Here is a 22,777-nt window from a genome sequence, read left to right on the forward strand (position 1 = left end):
AAGGACGAGAAGTTGAGACCTTGCCAAGAATACTTGTCTAGATGGGCTAGAGAATTTGAGGAAATAAAGTTCACTCATCTAGGAAGGGAATGAAACCATTTTGATGTTTTTGGTCACGCCAGCTTCTATGGTTAGAATAGACTTTGGGCACAAGGTACAACCAATACACATTGATATAAGAAATAACTTAGCTCACTGTTGCTCAGTTTGAAAGAGAAATAGATGGAAACCCTTTGGTACTATGATATCAAGAATTTCATCCAAAAACCATACATATCCCGTGGGGGCATCCAAAAAATCAACAAGAAGAAGACGTTGAGGAGGTTGGCAATGGATTTCTATCTTGATGGGGAAACTTTGTATAAGAAATCATTTGACGAAACTTTGTTGAGATGTTTCGATGACGTGAAAAAAGTGGTGAAGAAATTTATGGAAAGATATTTGATCCATCGATATGGTCCACTAGAAAAATTAATTATGCCAGAACTTCAATAGCAAGATGATAATAGAACTCTGCGCTAAATGAAAAAATCAAGTATGCCAATTCCTCGCCATACAAGCCAAAGATGAATAGTGCGGTAGAAGCTTCTAACAAAAAATATCAAGAGATTATTTAGAAAATGGTATTCACTTACAAGGATTGGTATGAGATGTTGTCATTTGCCCTTCACACGTACCCCACTGCAATCTGAACCTCAATAAGAGTCACCCTGTATACATTGGTATATGAAATGGAGGCGGTAATACCTTTAGAAGTTGAAATCCCTCATTAAGAGTATTGATAGACTTTTGAGCTAGAAGAGTTAGAATGAGACAAGGTTAAATGTGAACAGTTGAATCTGATAAGTGAAAAGAGGATAGCCGCAATTCTGTCATCATCAACTTTATCAAAGAAGGATGGCCAAATCATACAACAAAGAGGATTCGACCTTGAAGGGTTCCACGAAGGAGATCTTATATTGAAGAAAATGTTGTCTTTTACCAGGAGAAGGTCAGAGTAAATGGACGCCAAACAATGAGGGCCCTTTAGTGGTACAAAAAGCATTTTTGGGAGAAGCTTTAATTGTTATCTAGAATGGATGGAGAAGATCTATTTAGGCCCGTGAATTCTGACTTTATAAGGAAATATTACACTTGATGTATTTCATAATTTCCCAATCAACAAAAACTAAAGTCTGACCATGAATTCTCTTTGTAAATAGCCTTTTATATATAATATATATATATTATATTATATATATATATTATATATATTATATATATAGTTATATAAAACATATGATCTCATAGCATTTGAAATCTTTTACTTAAAAGAACTTTTTACACATGACTAAGGAGATGACTCCATCAATTGGAGAGCACCAAATCAAATCTTCTTGACATATAGTTTGCACTCCACACTGGGGGCAATAAAAAGATTATTTCCTGAAAGGTTTTACATGTTTTCAAAAACGGGATGAGGGCCCGTAGATTTGAAAAAGATAAAGCATTTAACAAAAGCATGACAAAGAGGCAAGGACAAGTCATAAATTTGGAGAAAAAAGGGGCTACTTGTAAAAAAGTCGAAGACTTCTTCCCCAAGATATGATAGGAGGCAACACGAGAGATGAATCCAGCATACGATTTCAAAAGCAAGCTCATGTTGAGAGGCAGTCTCACGAACAAGAAGATGAGGATGGGGCCTATGTTTCAAACCAGGTACGAATGCATGCATTGCATCTAATCATAAATCATTGCATGTATGTTTTTTTTGGATCGTTACAGGAGGAGATCTTAGTGCATTCCAACAAGATTATGGACGAAGAAAGAATCATTGAGTTGATTCTAGAACAACAAGAAGAGAAGATAAGGATTCTCAAACCCTGCCAGCAGGAAAAACGACATCGATAGCATTCGGTAAAAAGGAATCGCCAGATGGGATTCCAAGTTGTTTGAGATCGCCAGAAGGGATCTCGTATTTTGATATTCATCAACGGAGGTCGCCAGAAGGGACCTCAAATTTCAGCTTTTGTTAAAAGGAATCGCCAGAGGGGATTCCAAGTTGATGGAGATCGCCAGAAGGGATCTCATATTTCACTATTTTGGGGGTCGCCAGATGGGACCTCATATTCCATGTTTGTTAAAAGGAATCACCAGATGGGATTCCAAGATGATTAAAGGAGATCGCCAGAAGGGATCTCGTGTTTCACTATTTGGAGGTCGCCAGATGGGGCCTCGTATTTCATGTTGGTTAAAAAGGGAATCGCCAGATGGGATTCCAAGTTGGTTAAAGGAGATCGCCAGAAGGGATCTCATATTTCGATATTCATCCAAGGAGGTCGCCAGAAGGGACCTCATATTTCAGCTTTGAATAAAAGGAATCGCCAGATGGGATTCCAAGTTAAAGGAGATCGCTAGATGGGATCTCATACTTCGACATTCATCAAGGAAGGTCGCCAGAAGGGACCTCATATTGAAACCATTTCTTAGAAAAGCATTGGAGTTTACTAAGAATTCTTCCCCCTGGGTAGGTCACCCATACAATGAGACCATTATTTTTCTGGGTAGGTCACCCATACAATGAGACCATTATTTTTCTTGGGTCGGTCACCCATACAATGAGACCATCATTTTTCTAGGGTTCGTCACCCGTACAATGAGACCAGCACTAGGGTTCGTCACCCGTACAATGAGACCAGCACTAGGGTTCGTCACCCGTACAATGAGACCAACATTTTTCTTGGGTCGGTCACCCATACAATGAGACCAGCATTTTTCTGGGTAGGTCACCCATACAATGAGACCATTATTTTTCTTGGGTCGGTCACCCATACAATGAGACCATCATTTTTCTAGGGTTCGTCACCCGTACAATGAGACCAGCACTAGGGTTCGTCACCCGTACAATGAGACCAGCACTAGGGTTCGTCACCCGTACAATGAGACCAACATTTTTCTTGGGTCGGTCACCCATACAATGAGACCAGCATTTTTCTGGGTAGGTCACCCATACAATGAGACCATTATTTTTCTTGGGTAGGTCACCCATACAATGAGACCATTACGCATTTTTGTATTTGGTTGTGAGTAAAGGAATCGCCAGATGAGATTCCAAGTTGGTTGAGATCGCCAGAAGGGATCTCGCATTTCGATATTGGTCAAAGGAGGTCGCCAGAAGGGACTTTATATTTTAGCCTTGGTTAAGAAGAATCGCCAGATGGGATTCCAAGTTTTTGGGGTTAAAGGAGATCGCCAGAAGGGATCTCGAGATGACTAAATTTTGATCATAGTTTTTGGGTTGAGGAGGATTGCTATAAAGACAAAGTTTCAGAGAGATCAAGCTCCAACCAAATCAGTTTCAGGAGTTCAGTTTTGGTTTATCTTTATAAATCTTACTGCGCAAAACCTATGCTCCGTAAGCTTTATAAAGAGGGGGCATCTGTTGTAACCCATTTTTGGGTCCCCACAAAAATAAATAAAATAAATAGCCAAAAGAGGCTAGAAAAATAACGGAAGGCAGAAGCACTCAGAAAATGGTTAGAAAATTGGTCAAGGAGTATAAAGATACAAAGATTGGATTTTTTACAGTATTTTCTTGAAGGATGAGAGCCCTATTGAGAAGGAAATTTTGAATTTTGAGGAGAAGCCCAAATTTGGATGTTTATGGACTTAATTGGATTTTAAAGGATTTGATTGCAAGAAAAAATTGATTTTTAAGTCAATTTGGGCTTTAATTAGAAGAAATTAAAGTTCTGGGGCCAAATTATGATTTTAGGAATTTATTAAGTCAAATCAGGGGCTTAATTGCATAAATATTGAAGTTTAAGGGCCAATTAGGGACTTAATTGAGAAAATCCGAAACCAGGGACCAATTTGGAAAAGATGCCTTAATTTACTGTTCACTTTCTTCCTCAAAAAGCTGCCTGAGTGGCTGCTTTCCAGGCGTGTTTTCCGGCTCGTGTGGCCTCCAAATCCGACAAACCTTACACCAACATGTTCACATGCAACCCCTTTATCCCGGAGAATGGTCCGGTCGGGTCGGAAATGTTAGAAACGGCTCCGTTGAGTGGCTCAAAGTGGCCACCTCGGGCAGTTCGCAGCCTTGAGCTGCCAAAATTTGGGCAGCTCGAGGTGCACACTTTTGAGCGAATGGTTGAGATGCTTCCCAACTGAATCAAGGGTTGCAATTTTTCCATAACATATACAAGATTGCCCTCTTCCACAGCCTATAAATAGAGTCGAATTTGATGATCGGAGGGGGAGAAATTCGGGTCCAAAGTCAGCCAAAAACCAGCATTTTCGCCCAAATTCTGCAGATTTTTCTTCTTCTTTCTTCCTCTGCAACAGGAAACCGACGCCGTCTTCCTCCAACTCCACCGCTGCAACCACCAGCCGAACCACCTCATCACAGCAGCCACAACCCCTTCGGCCAAGTAAGCCCCTCTTCCTTTTCTCCTCCTTCCTTTTCCCTTTCTCCTTTTCTTCTTCTTCCTCCTTACCTACTGTTGCATGAACAGTAGGCGTGAAATATAATTCACGTCCTACTGTTCACGCAGGACATGAATTATATATATATATAGGTGTGTGTGTGTGTGTATTATAAGATTATAAAATAAAAATAAAAAAAATTCAAAAATCAATTTTAAAAAAAAAAATGTGATTTTCTCGCATCTTTTTCTACCAATTTTGCAGGATATTGGGTTGTATTTTTTATATTGTAAAGATACAAATCCGGTATTAAAATATCCGGTTTTCGTTAACAAAAAAAAATGTTTATAAAAAAAAAAAATGTTTTTGTTTTCATGCATACGGCCAATACTCTAACATGTTTTGAATGTTCTTTTTATATAAAAAAAATATTGGAAGTTTTGAAAATGTGTTTTCGCATAGATTTCTTAAACACAAATTATTTTCTTGCATTTCTGGATTTTACAACATGTTTGTAAAACTCCAAAGGGTATTGGCCAATATTCCAAAAACTATTAAAATTTTATTTTGGGAGGGAGATTCATCTATTATTCATCGCTAATGTTTGGATAAAGAAATCCTTAAAGGATGAATATCCAAAATATTATTGGGAGTAATTCATCTATTATTCACCGCTAATGTTTGGATAAAGAAATCCTTAAAGGATGAATATCCAAAATATTATTGGGAGTAATTCATCTATTATTCACCGCTAATGTTTGGATAAAGAAACCCTTAAAGGATGAATATCCAAAATATTATTGGGAGTAATAAATCCGCACGCATCTTTGAAAGAAGCCTTGATTATAATCGAGGACATTTCAAAATTTCAAATTTTGTCCCTCCTTGCGATTTACGAGTCGCAAACTCTTGAAATACTAAGGGAAAAATGAGCTTTCAAAGCACATGGAATCTCCTTAGATTTCTATCCAAAATCAATTGACGGGTTTAGAAAACGCCAACACACCATAGACTATAGAGCAAACCAAACACCAAGCAGCTTACCTTAGGTAGGGCGTACTAGGGGTGCTAGTACCTTCCCTTTACGCAACCAGTCCCTTGCCTTAGAATCTCTGAAAGACCAGTTAGGGTTCCTAGTGACCAAATACTAGGTGGCGACTCCAAAGAACCAAATCCTTAGAACACAACGAAAATCGCCAGCCGATGTCGTGCCTTTATAAATTTTTTGAGGGGGTGTGACATTATGAATATTGAAGAATTATATAGAGTTGGTCATCTAATGGATGGAAATCCGGCATGGTAGCATATCACAGGTATTTATTACTACTCCAATCTGCTACACACTCTCTATTTTTTAATAGATCCATACAATTATGTATAAAACTAGGTTTAAAGAAATGAATCCAAGGTGCTGTGAAATAAACAACAAAAATTCAGGGATGATTGCTTCAAATAAGAATTAGCTTTAGCATGCCAAATTATAATCTATATTATTCCATAAAAGAGTCCTTGCCATACCTTTCACTTGAACTTTCCTTTGATCAATCCTTTCCACTAATGAAACAATTCATCCAATAAATGAGTTATGAACCATGAAAGTCCCCACCAATAAACTATTTGTTCCAGATTTTTCAAGACATTTAATAACACAAAATGAATATAAATATTCCTGCATTATGATAAAATATTTTTAATTAAAAAAGGTTGGGTACAAAACCTATTGTCTATAGTTAATCATTATCATTATCTTAACTCAAGAACTTAATTGTTATATATATATATATATATATATATATATATCAACTTTTAAATGTTCCATACTATCAGCACCCATCTTGCTTTTCTATTTCTTTTTAAATAATTAAATAATACTTTGTATTGATCTCTTTAAAATGCACCTTTTTTCTTTCTTTTATAGGGATATTTTCTTAATAGTATTTTAAAAATTACTCTGCTTTTTGTAGCTTAAGAACTTGTTTGATTGATCACTATAAAAATAAATATATTAAGATTAGGCATTGCATTTTTTAAAACCATATTAATATTGCAGCTTGAAATGGAGATTCACATTCTTGCTTCTGAACTAAACAAGCAGAAAGTAAATTCTTCATCTTTTTTCCCTTTTCCTTTTGCAATAATTCTACATAGACGCATGGAATATACAAATGTGTTTCACGTTCATGACAAATTGTCCTTGAAATCTTTTTCCAACAAGCCATTAAAGGGGCTTCATTTCCTTCTACTTGGAGTATAGAGTGCAATGGAAGTGATCACTAACCAGATACTAGGCTAAAGGGTAATTCCCCTTTGCCGCGAAACATGAAGTCAAAATCATAAAGTTTCAGTCCGAAAATTGCTACACTATTTTGGTCTAGTTTGATAGAATGAGGATCCATGTTATAATTAGAGAGCAATAAAGCTAGCTCCATTAGATGATAAAGATTTCTACCTTTGACCCATTAATTTATAATAATCGAAATTTTACGAATAAAACATAGTCTTTACATAGAGAGAAATGGAAAACAAAAAAGATAAGGATTGGTACTGTAAACACTGCATTCCAATCGGTTTTTTGTTTTCAAAAATTAGTTTATTTCTTGATGTCCAAATGCCCAGTAAAATGCCATGCGAAAGCAAAATAATTGCTTTTCGTTGGAATATCCCGGTCACCAGCTGCAGTCTAACTATTTTGTGAACTTCATCCAAATGATGAACAATGCAAGAAAAGATGACCAAATACTTTGACCGGTGTCTATCAGATTCCTGTGGAGAAGAAACTCCCGAGTGCAGACTCTATTCTGAAGCAACATCCAAATCAATTGAACCCCACTTAACATATGCACGTAATTCTGGAATTTCTTGAATTTTATTTTCCAAGAAACAGAGAAGGTTTTCTGGAAACAGAGTATCAAAGATAGGGAAAGGTACAGTTACAACGGCTCAGCAACAACAAGTTAGATCTTAGAGATGTCTGGTATGTGCCATGCTTGCATGTAGATGTAGAGAGTAGCTGAGTAGGTGTAGAAAATATTTGAACACACCAAGTATTGAGGTGTTTTCTTGGGGACATGATTGGACATTCCGGGGTGAAGACGGGTTAAAATCCCTTTGTTTGGGTTTCCTGGGGAGGCTTTGGGCTTCCAAAACGCTGGGGAGGTGCTTTGGGCTTTGGGCTTCCAAAACGCTGGGGAGGTGGTTAAAAATCCCTTTGTTTGGGTTTCCTGGGGAGGCTTTGGGCTTCCAAAACGCTGGGGAGGTGCTTTGGGCTTTGGGCTTCCAAAACGCTGGGGAGGTGGTTAAAAATCCCTTTGTTTGGGTTTCCAGTGTTGACGCTTAGACTTGGCTTGAGAGCTGGGCACTACTACACGCCATTGGCCCAAGCATCGGACTTCCAGTGCCTGAAACCTAGGCTTGGCCCAAGCATGAGGATTTTTTTATGTATATAAAATATGCCCCATTCGGTACAATAAAATTAAAAAATAAAAATCTCTCTTTTTAGGTCAGGCCTAAACTTATAGAATTATGTCCATTACTGGAACAGAAATCTGTCAGTTTAGGCTTGGTCGAATAGAAATCTGTTAATTTTATGACTAGACCAGCCCAACCAGACTAGTGTCCTATTTTTATTTTATTTTTCTTGAACACACGCGTACATGGCAATCCAAATGGACTCCTCCTTTCTCTCGATTCTAAAAATATATATATATATATTGAGCTCACTGGACTCACAGAAAATCTATAAATTAGCATACATGACAATGCGAAGTTACAAGTTTAAATACAATTAATATTGTGTCATACTATTTTCAGCTTGCTCATAATCTTTTCATTAATGATATAACTATCAACAACTTATTTTTTTCTATTTATTTACAAGACAAATACAGAGAAAGAACAGGCAACTCAAAAAAGTGAAAAACAAGAAGCAAAGGAGGGAGGAGGAACAGATGGTTCAAAGCAAACCATAGTCTATTCTAGCCCGTTTGGGGCTGTGTTTGTACCTGCGTTTTGGTAAATTTGAATTTTTTTTTGGTCTAGTTTCAGTTTCAGTCCGAAAATTGCTACACTATTTTGGTCTAGTTTGATAGAATGAGGATCCATGTTATAATTAGAGAGCAATAAAGCTAGCTCCATTAGATGATAAAGATTTCTACCTTTGACCCATTAATTTATAATAATCGAAATTTTACGAATAAAACATAGTCTTTAAATAGAGAGAAATGGAAAACAAAAAAGATAGGGATTGGTACTGTAAACACTGCATTCCAATCGGTTTTTTGTTTTAAAAAATTAGTTTATTTCTTGATGTCCAAATGCCCCATAAAATGCCATGCGAAAGCAAAATAATTGCTTTTCGTTGGAATATCACGGTCACCAGCTGCAGTCTAACCATTTTGTGAACTTCATCCAAATGATGAACAATGCAAGAAAAGATGAACAATTACTGTGACCGGTGTCTATCAGATTCCTGTGGAGAAGAAACTCCCGAGTGCAGACTCTATTCTGAAGCAACATCCAAATCAATTGAACCTTCCTTGTGAGTCTGCCTCCCATACTCTAGTGTCCTTTTTATTCAAAATAAATTGAAACCCACTTAACATATGCACGTAATTCTGGAAATTGATTCGATGGATAGATGGTGGCCATTTCTTGAATTTTAATTTCCAAGAAACAGAGAAGGTTTTCTGGAAACAGAGTATCAAAGATAGGGAAAGGTACAGTTACAAGGGCTCAGCAACAACAAGTTAGATCTTAGAGCTGTCTGGTATGTGCCATGCTTGCATGTAGATGCAGAGAGTAGGTGTCGAAAATATTTCAACACACCAAGTGGTGTTACAATTAGCAGACATGCTCTGCATAATATAAATTATGTACACAGAAAAATTGCGCGATGCATAGTCCTGGGAAATGAAAAAATATTGAGGTGTTTTCTTGGGACAAGATTGGACATTCCGGGTGAAGACGGTTTAAAAATCCCTGTGTTTGGGTTGCCTGGGGAGGCTTTGGGCTACCAAAACGCTGGGGAGGTGCCTGCCCAGTGTTGCTTAAGTGCTGGTTGTCGCCTTTTCGGCGCTTGGGAGGCGTCGATGTGCTTAGACTTGGCTTAAGAGATGGGCACTACTACACGCCATTGGCCCAAGCATCGGACTTCCAGTGCCTGAAACCTAGGCTTGGCCCAAGCATGAGGATTTTTTTATGTATATAAAATATGCCCCATTCGGTACAATAAAAGTAAAAAATAAAAATCTCTGTTTTTAGGTCAGGCCTAAACTTATAGAATTATGTCCATTATTGGAACAGAAATCTGTCAGTTTAGGCTTGGCCGAATAGAAATCTGTTAATTTTATGACTAGACCAGCCCAACCAGAAATCTGTTAAAAAGATGTCTATCGTTTTATATAAAAATAATCCCCTCTAGAAGGGAATTTACCAGCCCAGACGACCAATAACAATGCGAGGCATAACAACTAATCACAAGCATAATTTTTTTTATTAATGATATAACTATCAACAACTTATTTTTCTCTATTTATTTACTAGACAAATACAGAGAAAGAACTGGCAATCCAAAAAAGTGAAAGATGGAAAGAAGCAAAGGAAGGAGGAACAGAGGGTTCATAGCAAAACACTGTCTAATTTTAATTTTATTTATTTATAATTAATTATTAAAAATATTAAAGTTTATTATAATTTATGAGTTTGTTAAATTAATATATGTATGGATACTATTATATGCATATGAATATAAATTAAATATTTGGATGAAAAATTAAATTTGAGCCAAGAAAGCTAACATTAAACCGGTTTGATTTCAGATTTTTGGATTTTTTTTGAGTATTTAAAGTTGATGGAATTGTTTGTAGGTGTTTGGGAGTTTTTTGAGTTAAAATAGCTTGCAAATTGTGTTTGTTAGGCAAAAAATAAGCTACCCTGATTTTTTCGGTTACCATCGCAGTGACCAAATTTTAGGTTTGTAGATGACACATCGTATGCAACATCACCCTCTTATATTTTTCAAAAAAAAAAAAAAAAGCACAGTTGACACTTTAAAAAATTAAAAAAATAAAAAATAAGCCCAAGCCCGTCAGCGCTCCTGGGCTCTTCATTTCATTGGTCTCGCAAGTTTGGGGTTTTTTTTGCTCCTTTTTTTTTTATAAAAAAAAAAATATAAATTTAAAGAAAGAAATACAACTAGAGAGGTGAAGGAGCTTGCTAAGGAATGTTTGTTGTTCTCTCTCTCCGACATTGCGTTGTCCCGTCAATTATGCTCGACATATTCCTTATCATCACTCAGTTCATCCTCGTAGGCTAACTATCTAAGTGGAATCGGATGGCGATCACGCATCCTTTCTCTATAATTCTAGTGACCTGCCTCACCTTGCTGTAGGTTATTTCTTATTGTCAGCCTAGCAAGAGTCGTTTGAATTGCTTGTAATGCTTTTTGGGTTTCTCGTTGGAAAATCCGGAATTCAGCTTGTGTGATCATGCCCTCTTCATGTTTGCCGTCATCAAGGGCTTTGTTTTCGTTTCGAGTGTTTGCCATCTGAACAAGTTAAACCTACTATGATACCAACTGACGTAGCGGAAATCTATTAATGAAAAAGGATCACCGTCCCTTTTCTCTGATTTTGTTCAAGTCCACGAACAAGATATAAAATACTCAAATCCACGAGTAAAAGATTATTGTTTCTGAATGAAAATTCTTATTCAATAAAAATCAAAGTGTTTTTCAACGAGAAGGGCAGCTTGTAGCTGCAAATCCTAATCCTAATAACAAAAGTACATATAAATTTAAATAGCAAAACAGGAAAAGTCCTACTTTAGAGACGTAATTCAAGGTTCTGATTTGTACGCAAATAGAATTTTTCTGCAGGGAACTTCAATGGGGGAATCCATGTGAATTAAGGAAAAGAGCAACAGGGGAGAACACGCTGCTTGCTCCTGTGTATGTTTCCCTGCAGAACTAGGATTCCAGTGTGGCCTAGGATTTATTCATTAAGCTGTCCTACATCAGTTTTACTGGAGGTGTAGAAGTGGGAGGTGGGTTAATTATTTTGGTCTAAAGAGAGGGATGAAGCTTTGTATCAGTGAGAGTGGGTCTCACGGTGCTTGCGAGTTAGGGAAGATGATGGAGAGGGTTGTTGGTTTGGGTTGTTACAGGTCGGTGCTAGTTTTGCTTATTGGGTCTAGTTTTGTGTGTGTGTGTGTGTGTGTGTGTGTGATTGCGAGCTGGTAGATGTTCACAGAACACGAAAAATTCTAATTCTAATTCTAATTCTAATTCAAACGCACGCTAAATATTTATAATTTACTATTCCTGCAATTCCAGAACGACCACACATTAAACATTTATAATTTACATCCAATTTTATTACCATGTAACTGATTGAAGCAAGCTTGAAGGCCTGTAATCATAACAGTCAAATACCAACCTGTGACAAACTATATATAATACATACTGGCTTTAAGGCCGTCATTGAAAACAGCACAACCACATAAATATCACGAAACTGAATCACAACCATACATGCAATAAAACACAATATATAATGATCTATGATAGAGGTTCAAACCATCAAGAAAATGGAATAACCTCTATGTCAGTTAAATCTCCCATAATAAGCAACTTGACGGAGCTTTTTCTGCCGTGGTAGGCAAGGGACAAGAAACCGTGGCAGAGCTTTCCCGGTTATCCTGAGAATGTTGTATGTAGAGCCCATAAATGAGAAGTACAGACGGAATTGCATTATTGCAAATACTAAGACTGGAAGGAATGCAGCAATGGAAAGGAGTAATGTTGTCAACTTTTTCTCTGACTGAATGAGTATCAAGATTGTGGCTCCAAAAGATAGCATGGTCGTTATCACAGCAAAGAAGAGGAAGGTGAAGCCAAAAAGAAGTTTCCGCGGAAGAGAGATGTGAAATTCTTGTAGCTCAAATGGAGAGGTCAACAAAGACAGAAATACCACAAGCGAAGTCAAGGAGCTTGCTAAGGAAAGAACATCCGAAACAGTGAAAACCAGAAAATAGGGAGAGTTGATGAAGTTGGGCGTGCCATTCTTATCAGAACCTCCGGGCACAGTATAGGCAGCAGCAAAGACAACAGTAGCAACAAGTGCAGCCACTGTGGAACAAGACTGGGTCGTTTCCTTTATCCATGTTTGTGCATTTTTCAGTTGGTCCTGGTGAGTCTCTTTGAAGAGCTCGTCTGCAGTCTTGCCTTCATCGTTCCGAAGCGTGACATAATGAGAAGGAATTACCTTTAGCACTTTCTGAAATAATCGGGAGATAAATATGATTGTTATATAAATGGAGTTTGTAAATAAAACAACGTATTATTTAATTGTGTATAATTTTTAACAACATTTAAGTTGTTGGTTCGGGTGACAAGGAGAACTGGATCAGCCTGATGTCTTAATAGGTGACATGTCTACGTTTCATTAGCATTAAAATCGATTTTTAACAGTTTGACGGTTTTTCTATAACCTTAACTGGATTGGATAATTTGATTGAAACAAATGTTTTAATAGGTTTGGTGCTCTAATACACAAGACGGATAATCCTGTACCAAGTCCATGAATAATTTTTATCAGGAGGTAAAGAAAACGGGAAGAAAAGGTCTCACCTCAAACCATTGCAACTCCTCCTGAAGTTTAAGTGCAGGCCCAGGCTTGGTTCCTCCTCTGTAATGCTCCATATCTGCAACATGGTGCAACAATGTGTTTCCCTTCTTATCAACAACTCGATGCAGTCTAGCCAATGGTATTTTCTGATGCTTCACAAGACTGAAGATCTTTTTCTGCCGATGCTTGACGGCCACATTCAAAATGCTCTGCCCCTCCTCATTGAGATGCTCAACAGCGTGGGGATATTGATTTATTATCTCCCACACAATCTCTTCTATTCCATTTCTAGTTGCAAGAAACAATGGGATCTGCTCCTTCCTAGTTAATGATGAGTTCGTAGCATCGGGATTTTTTTTCATTATCTCCAACAATGGGTTCTTCTCCTTCAATGATGAGTTCGTTTCAGAAGTTTCTGTTGTACAATGAAGTTGGATTTCAACTGTATCTTTTCCTCTAGTGAATTCAGAGAACTCGTTTTCTCCCATTTTATTTTCTTTCCCACCCAGTCCTTCCTTTGTTATGCTGACTTGTTTCAATGACTCATCTTTCTCTATTAGGATTTCGGCGAGTCTCAAAGCAAATACATGCTTTCTTTTCTGGTTCCAGAATCCATCTAGCCAACATCGTACTTCATGTTCATGCGAAGGGGAATGAAATTAAAAATGGATGAGAGGTAGGCGCCATTTTTAAGAAACAGAAAGAAATGTTAACAATGATAGTAGAAGGATGAACAAAAAAATATCATGATTGTAGAAGGTGAAAAAATAGAGGCATGCTAAAGGTGAAAAAAGATAATGATTGTCTGGTTTTTAACCTTTATATCAGCAATACTTTATATTGGGTAGTCAAAACTATATGGCTAACTTTCCGTTATTCATAATAGTCTCTCTCGTTTATAAAAAAATTGTAGAAAACAAAACAACACCAACATAATTAAAAGAGAAATCGTACGTAGCTAGAAGAAATTAATCTAAATCGTGCAACCATAAAAGCGAGCCTGAAAATTGGAGAAAACAAAACAACACCAACATAATTAAAGCGAGTTTGATATTTACAGGGAGTTTATCTAGTTCTTTAGGAAGAAATGACAGGATGTGAACCAAAACCTCTTGTTAAGTGAATGAGGATGTAACATCGAATCCCCTTTTTATCCAAGTTCAAGCATAAGGATTATTCAAGTAAAAAAAAAAACATTTCAATGTAAAAATTTAAATGCACCTTTTTAAATAACAATGAGATGGTGCTCAATCGGTGTTAGAACCACCAGTCCTAAGTAAATAATATTAGTGATGCATAAAGTTGAGAAATAACCACCCACTTGAGTCTTTTGAATGAAATGTAGAAATAATTATCAAAATCCAAATAGTAGGGGAGCCAGTAAGGACTTAATGGTCCAGTGAAGATCACGAAATTCAAAAGCAAGTTACAATTACAAAGCAATTTAGTTTTGAAATATACACTGTCTTTTGCTGAAATTGTTAAGTTAATTGAAAAAAATGAGTGTTAGGATTTGAATCGTAATCATTTCTTATTATTAAAATAATATTTGTTTTTGTATTTTAAAAATATTTTTTTATAATTTTTTTATTTGCTTTAAATTTAATATTTTTTGATGTTTTTAAATTATTTTAATGTGCTAATATAAAAAAATTAAAAAATATATATTATTTTAATAAATTAAAAAAAAAATACTTTAAAAAACAGTTACTACCACAATATCAAACAGAATCTAAATGCCTAATATAGGAAGCTAGAATTCAAATTCATGGTTGTCTATTATTAAAGTTATAATATCATTTAAAAAATCATTTCAATAAAAAAAAAAATAAGTTACTTAGTAATACTTATAAGAGAACAACAACAAAAGGTGGTTGTATCTCTACTCACGTCATCATATTAAAATCTGCAACGTGATAGATTATTACTTATCATTTTTTACGCCGCAAACTGGAAATACAACACTTGTAAAATTTGTTCGAGCCATGAAATTTCAATATCGATATACAAATTAAGGTAGCTCAATATATAATACCACCTAGCCTTGAAACCAAAAAGAACGGGCCTCAATTGTGTCCAATACCTTTAGGGACCTTTAAATATTTGAGTATGCCGCCTCTTTGATTTCTCTCCAGCATCTTGCTTTCCTTCAACCAAGTTTCTAGTACCTGTGATTTTACCTTGTGGTGACGTTTAACAGGAAGGCCTGCAACATAATATAGAGTTCAATTTATATGTGTGTGTGTGTGCATACACATATATACATATAAGAGTGTGTGTGTGTGTGTCCATGGTATACAGACAAGAAATATGTAGGCAATTTTGTAAGGTCTAATAACGTGGTTAGTTTAGGCATACAGCAGTGGATGAGTCTTGCACATATGCCCATGGGAAATCCACTCTCAAAAGCGGTTGGCATTTGGGCTAGAAGTTGAAGAGCAGTTACGCCGTCATTGTCCTTCAACTTGTGGAGCGAGGCATCCAGTTCTAGCAACAGTAAAGCTGTTTCTGCATTCATGAAATTAGGGATGGAAGAATTATAGGATATCTTATATATGTATACTTTTAAATTCGATAATTAGACAAAGAGAGAAATGGTTACCAAAGTGTTGCCCTCTGATAGCATTGCTAAGGATGGACAGGTCATCTTTCGTTCGCTTGATGTGAATTGATAACAGGTGGCCATTAACATCCACGCATTGTTCTGGTTTGGAACGAATTAAAAACTCCACTATTTCTGCCTCAGCAAATCCAGCGGCTGTAAACAATGGGGTTTCACCGTAGTTATTTGTTTCCTTAAGGAGGTCTTCACAACGTTCTACCAAGAGTACTACGGCCTCATAATTCCCGTAGATGGTTGCCTCGTGAAGAACCGTATTTCCAAATTTGTTTTTTCTCTTGAGAAATTCAATCTCAGGTAGACTGGACAAGGGATTCTGTAGGGATTCTGTAGGTACAAGGAATTCCATATCATTCACGATTTCAAGTAAATCTTTAAGTGGTTGCTCTTGTTTGCTATACACAGCTAAATGAAGTGCAGTATCCTCAGAGAGCGTAACTGGGAAGGGCACATCTAGGACACGTTCCCGATAATGGTGAAGCATGCTTTTCCAATTTCCACTCATGGCTGCTCTATAAGGTATCCCTATTATAGGAAGAGAACCCATATTTTCTCTCTACAAAAAATTACGTAAGTGACTACTGTTAATAAACAATCTCAACTCAAAGCTAAATAAGGTGAAATCCTAAAAATAAATTTATATTATATAACTTAGGAAGTGAGCACTCAAGGAGAACTTTTAGTATGTCATACCTTTAAGTAATGGAAATGATCGAAATGCTCCTCCACCTACTTCTTGGTAAAATCAATGTCAACAAGAAAACTTGTTTCCGGAGAGATGACTACAAAGAAACAACCTAGCTTGTAGTTTTTTTCTGAATTAAGTCGTTTGAGAACCCTATTTATACAATCCCTTAGTTCCTTTTTCAGAAGAAAAGTAAATTAGGATCTGTGTGTTGCTTGTTTGGTTTGTAAAGTGAAACTATTATGAGAATATAATAAAGATATGTTGATTCTCCTTTCGCTTAAAATGTATATATATGTTCATGTAAAACTAATATAAACGGATATCTTTTATATTTATTTATATTTTTGTATTATTCAATATGGGATATGTTTGTGCTAACACATGAAACTCTAAGAATGATATGATTTTCTATTAACTTTCTAACAACCTCTTTTTTTTAATGAAAGTAAACTTATACTTTAAAAAAAAAATTAATTGTAGTGAATAAGAATTATAAAATTCAAACTCCTTACTTCTAGGTAAATACAATTCTAATATTATATAAAATTTATCTCAATCTAAAAATTTAAATTTTATATCTAACTTTCTAACATTCCATACTATCAGCACCCATCTAAGCTTATTATTTATTTTAAATAATTAAATAATGCTTTGTATCGATCTCTTGAAATACAATTTTCTTTTATGGTGAATTCTTGCTGATGAGCTCCTCCTTTATAGGAATATTTTCTTTCATATTAATAATTTAATTAATCCGTTTCCAGAAGTATATATTAGCTTAAGAACTTGTTTAAATGATCATTATAAAAATTAATATATTAAGATTAGATTTTGGTCAAATTTTTTTTTTTCTTAGTTTCAGTATAAGTGAAAAATGTATTGCATTTGTTAAACCATGATATTAATTGCAGCTTGAAATCAAGATTAACATTATTGCTCCTAAAATAGGCAAGCAAAAAAGAAGAAATTAATTTATTACTTGTTTAACCTTTTTTCCTTTTGGAATAATCCTATTTTAATTGTTCTTATTTGCTTCTTTTAGTTAATTTGTTATTTTTTTTAATGGCATTGCCTAAATCTTATTAATATGATCTCTCAATTACTAAATATTCTCATTTGCTTTCTCGTACATAGTTACACTTATTACACTATAATATGATCAAATGTTCTCAGTTGCTTTAAAGAAGCATAGAATATAAAATTGTATTTCATATAAAATTGTATAAAAAAACAATTCTACCCTTAAGTTCCATATCCATCAGTTTGAAGTTAAATTTATGAGATTTGAATTTCTTATTATTTAATCACTAAGTTCTCATAACATATTAAATTAAATTATTGAAATGGGATCATTAAAAAAAACTTCAATCTTATAATGTATAGTCCATTCAACATTTTTTATATTCTCTCAATTAAAATTAGTTATCTTATATTTTTTTTCTAATTTAATTAAAGAAAATATAGAATATAAACTTTGCACTCTTCACAGTTTAGTCAATATAATTTTAATATTATATTAAATAATTATTTTAATTTAAAATTTTAATTTATTAAATAATTATCAGATTTTTTTTTCTTAGTTTCAGTATAAAATAAAAATGTTTTGCATTTGTTAAACCATAATATTGCAGCTTGAAATCGAGATTCACATTCTTGCTTCTAAAATAGGCAAGCAAAAAAGAAGAAAGTAAATTATTACTGGTTTCCCCTTTTCCTTTTGAATAGTCCTACTTTGATTCTTCTCATTTACTTTCTCGTATATAGTTACAATTATTACACTATAATATGAGATGTTCTCATTTGCCTTTTCGTACATAGTTACAATGATTACACTACAACTTTAAAGAAGCATAGAATATAAAATTGTGTTTCACGTTCACAGTTATGTGTTGGATATTGTATTAGCTTTTATATTTATAGTTTTAAAAAAATATTTTATAAAAATAATTTTTAATTAAGGTTATATTGGGTTAAAATTATGGTTAAAATTGAGGTTAAATAAAAAATAATTTAATGTATTTGGTTAAAAATATTTTTCAAATTGAGGTTATAAAATAATTAAATATATATATATATATATATATATATATTAATATTGATTGTTTTTAATTTAAATATTATAGATTTAACTACTTCTATTACATTATAAAATAAATAATACTTTATATAAAATATTTTTTATTGTTTCATTATTTTATCTGCAATTCTATAACATACAAAATTCATTCAACAAGGACTACAGTTTTCATGGTTTATTGAGCGTGAAATAACATCAGGTAAAATATTATCATGAACAAAATTAAAATTGCGATCAAATTCTGTAAATATTATGTCATTATGCAATAACTTTCTAATTTATGTAGTGTCATTGAATAATGTTAAACACTAGTTTTTTGAATAAAACATAATTAAAAAAAATATTTTTTTTATTTTACTAGGTTTAACTCGGTTCAATATATTTAGATTTGTACCAGACCTAGTCTAGCCGAAACATTGCTCCACCGTTCTCCACTGTTCATTTTTGTAACGAAACTTGAATGAGTTATCTGCCATGATTAATTCACCTACAACTCTCGATAATGTGTAGGCATCCACCTCTTTCAGTTGTTGGAGATGACTAAAGTTTGAGAGAGGAAAGACATTTCAGCCGAAAAGCACTTTAAAAAGCACTTTAAAAAGCAACCGCAACCACAACCACATTCCTAATATCCTTGAAATATATTTTTCCAATAAGCTATAGGGACATCATTTCCTTCAACTTGGAGTATAGAGTATTAAAAATTAATATAAATTATATATTAGGATTTCACCTAACCATTTAACTTTTTGGGTTGAAATGATTTTTTGATATGATATCAGAGCCTTGATGATCAAGCGGTCACGAGTTCAAATCTCACCATCTTTATTTATTTGATAAAAATTAAACACAACGTAATTTAGGTCTGTGCAAATTTCAAGCCCAAAGAGCTTTCATTTAAAAGGATGTGTTAGAAAATAATATAAATCATATCCTGAAATTTTATCTAACAATTTAAATTTTTAAATTAAGATAATTTTTAATAGATTGCAACGGAAATAATCACCGACCCATTACTAGGCTAAAAGGGTAATCCCTCCGCCTAGAAACATGGCATTGGTTTCCCATGGTTGTGCATCACAATGCTTTTTACAGTAATTTTTTCATTCAAAAAAACTAGAAAAATAGTTTTTTAGTTTTTTCAAATTTATAGTGATTTTAAAAAAAAAACACATTTTAAAGCTTCTCCATAGTTTAAAACATTGTTTTTCAAATGAAAAAGAAAAACATGAACAATGCTTTTTTTTTTCCTTTTATATACAAGTAATTTTTAACAATATAAAATATAAAATTTTTTTATTTTTTATTTTCCTATTTAATCAGTGTCATAAAGTTAATTTTTATTATAAATCTAATATAAAGATTTGTTTTTGTTAACAATATAATGTTTTCATATAGTTTCTAGTTTGAATGATATAAAACTAATATTTTACAGTTAGAATATCACAAATACAAAATATTAAAATAACTATTATAAATTATGATTTTTTTTTATGAAAAATATTTGTGATTTTGATGTAATTTTTTTTTTTTTGTGAAAGATTAGAATAATTTAAGAGGTTTTCCTTGACTTTATCCGTGTCAACAAACAATTTGAAATGCCTTAATTTTTTTAGAGTAGATTCGAGACAAATAGTAATGATTCAAAGGACTTTTCAATAAATGAATGTCGCACCTCGGAAAATCTGTGCGGCATCGGGCTTGGCGACTTTTTCGTCTTCTTATGAAGTTTTGCTTTGATTGGTTCGTTGGAGTCGCCACCAAGTATTTCATTGAAGACTACTAGAAAACCCGGGTGTACTGGTCTCGTCAGAGATTCATGGGTAAGGGACTGGTTGTGGTTAGGGAAGGTATTAGCACCCCTAACGCACCCTACCTGAGGTAAGCTGCTTCGTGGACTTGATATGTTACAGAAGTTTTAAAATTCGATTCATTCATCGAATTTTAGAAAATACAACTTACGTGCAAGTTCATAATTCTTTATCCGTGAGCAAATCAGAATATTAAATTCTTCTATATTCTTGCAATTTTATCATAATAAAAATAATAAAAAAAAAACATTCATAAACAAAATACACACCACACATTCACTTTCAAGCTTCGTGGACTTGATGTAATTTTAAAATTAAAATTATAGCTCAATTCTAAGGCTTTGATAAATCAGTTATTAGTTCCCAGAATATATGTAGATACATGTTCTACATTTTTATGGAAAATACAACATGATTTTTATCTGTCCTTTAGATATTTGTGCATATAAACTAAATTCCCCGTGATTTTTGTTAATGGGCCGGACCTGGCCCATATCAGTGGCCTGGGCCAGACTCGGCCCAAAATAAATTGGGCCGAAATTGGGGGCCGGACTGGTTACTGTGTGCACCGTAACCCGGTTACTGTGCACACAGTAACCAGCGAATTAATCAGTGAGTTACTGTGCATGTGCACAGTAACCGGGTTACTGCACACACAGTAACCCGTGAATTAATTAGATAGTTACTGTGCACATCACAGTAACTAGCTAATTAATCTTCATTTGCTGCAGAACGTAAACATTCTGCATGCAAATGAAGCTCAAGCGAAGAACGACAGGGACATGGAGAAAGTTACCTGGAGTGGTGGTGATGCTGGAAGCAGCTGATGCGGCAGGGGTCGTGGTGGCGGCGTTGGCGGTTCGCAGTGGCCGGCGGTGCTGTTTTCTTCTCTCTTTTTCCTCTGTTTTACTCTTGTCCGCATCTTCTTCTTCCTCTTCTGTGTTTTTTTTTTTTTTTAGCTCTCTCTCTTCTCTTCCCTCTCTCTTCTGATGTGTTCTCTCTTTGTCTCTCCCTTCTCTTCTCTTCCCTCTCTCTCGGGTTTTTTTTTTCTTTTTCTTTCTCTCGGCCACCCCCCTGTATTTATAGGAAAACAGGGGAGGGGCCGACATGGTGGGGCGGCCAACTCCACTATCCTTTCAACGGATAAAAAAGGAGGCAAGTGGGTGTCGAATGGTGGGCGTCTTATTGAGCAAAAACCGAGAAAGAAATTAGGCGAAAATGGGGGAAGAAAATCTTCTTCTTCCCCTGCCTCGCGCGTCTAGGGGAAGAAGAAGTCCCACAGTGCCGTCAAAATGGCACTGTTTCGGGTTTCTCTTTTCTTTTTTTTTCCTTTTTGTTTTTAATGTTTATATTTTTGAACATCCTCAAACAAATTTTGAGCATTTTTAGGACGCTCTGACATTTTTTCACTGTTATATATTTTATAATATATTGTTTTTTGCATTTTTTTGTATTTTATTATTTTTTTATGTGAGGATCCAAAAAAATAGATTACAATAATGAACATATTTTTTAATTATATACTAAAAAAATAAAAAAAAGGAATGAAAAACTGAAAATGAAAATGAAAAAGTGTTTCCTATAACTAAACACACTTTTAAGTTAGAAAACTTAACAACAGAAGGATGGTTTTTTATTTCTCTCCAAATTTAATTCCAATCAAATTCTAAAGTTAATTACTTTAACCAATAAGCAAAAATTTTATGTTAATCAAATTACTTTTTAAAAATATCCTTTTTGTCACTTATTTATTTATTATCTTTTATTAAAATTTTGTTTTTTTTAATATAAAAGACGAGTTTATTAGTGCGTAGAAGAATGATAGCTTTTATTTTTTAGTATGTTTTAAAAGTAAATTTTATTTAAAAAAACACCAAATTAACCTTTTTTAGTATTTTTTTAATAATTAAAAAAAATTTAATATATACAGAACAAAAAGACTCGCTCTTTCCCGTTAATTATCAGAAGAATTCCGCGACGCATGCTCACTGAGGAAGGGACACTATTCATGAGCAACACGAGAATGAGGTCATAACATTGACGTCATAACAATAGGATACAAGTTCTAGAGATATTGATTTGTGTGACAATTTTTAGACAACTCTTTATCCCTCTAAAAAGAGGAAGGAACAACGGGAATGAAGGAAACAAAATTAAAATAACAATTAAAATTAATTAGAATTAGATTATATGATTTTTAGTCAACTTTTTAATAATCTATAACAATTAAAATTATGAATTAGATTATATGATTTTTTTCTATAAAACTAATTAATCAAAGAGTTTATTTTTATTGAAAAAAACACAAGAAGAATTTCTTTTATTCAACGAATGGGTTTTTTTTAACATTATAAAGGAAAATGAATATTTTTATTGAAAATTAATATAATGATTAAAGCATATATAATATTTTGTTTGATATATAATTGGTTTAATTTTTTTATTTACTATTAAATTTATTTGAAGAAATAATTGAATGATTGAATAAATCATAATTTAATTATATTATCTTTTTAGAAGTGAATATTTTTTTTACAATAATTACAAATC

At 34.0% G+C, this 22,777-nt stretch overlaps 1 protein-coding gene across 2 annotated transcripts in view; it reads right to left on the reverse strand.

Moving 5' to 3' along the window:
* Window positions 1-16,459, reverse strand: part of LOC118045263 (uncharacterized) — a 91,881-nt gene extending 75,422 nt beyond the window's left edge. Inside the window, exons 1-6 of one of the 2 annotated variants that reach the window (XM_035053847.2) lie at window positions 16,345-16,459; window positions 15,634-16,207; window positions 15,390-15,539; window positions 15,115-15,237; window positions 13,034-13,662; window positions 11,878-12,680 (exon numbers count right to left, since the gene is read on the reverse strand). In XM_035053847.2, the coding sequence (XP_034909738.1) occupies window positions 12,009-12,680; window positions 13,034-13,662; window positions 15,115-15,237; window positions 15,390-15,539; window positions 15,634-16,198 (2,139 nt within the window). In that variant the 5' untranslated portion in view covers window positions 16,199-16,207; window positions 16,345-16,459 and the 3' untranslated portion in view covers window positions 11,878-12,008. Of the gene's footprint in view, window positions 1-11,877; window positions 12,681-13,033; window positions 13,663-15,114; window positions 15,238-15,389; window positions 15,540-15,633; window positions 16,208-16,344 lie in introns of those variants that run through there. The other variant, XM_073412478.1, reaches the window with a different exon arrangement.
* Between the last annotated feature and the right edge of the window lie 6,318 nt (window positions 16,460-22,777).

Source organism: Populus alba, chromosome 11 (genome assembly GCF_005239225.2).
Source record: "Populus alba chromosome 11, ASM523922v2, whole genome shotgun sequence".
Classification (NCBI taxonomy): domain Eukaryota; kingdom Viridiplantae; phylum Streptophyta; class Magnoliopsida; order Malpighiales; family Salicaceae; genus Populus; species Populus alba.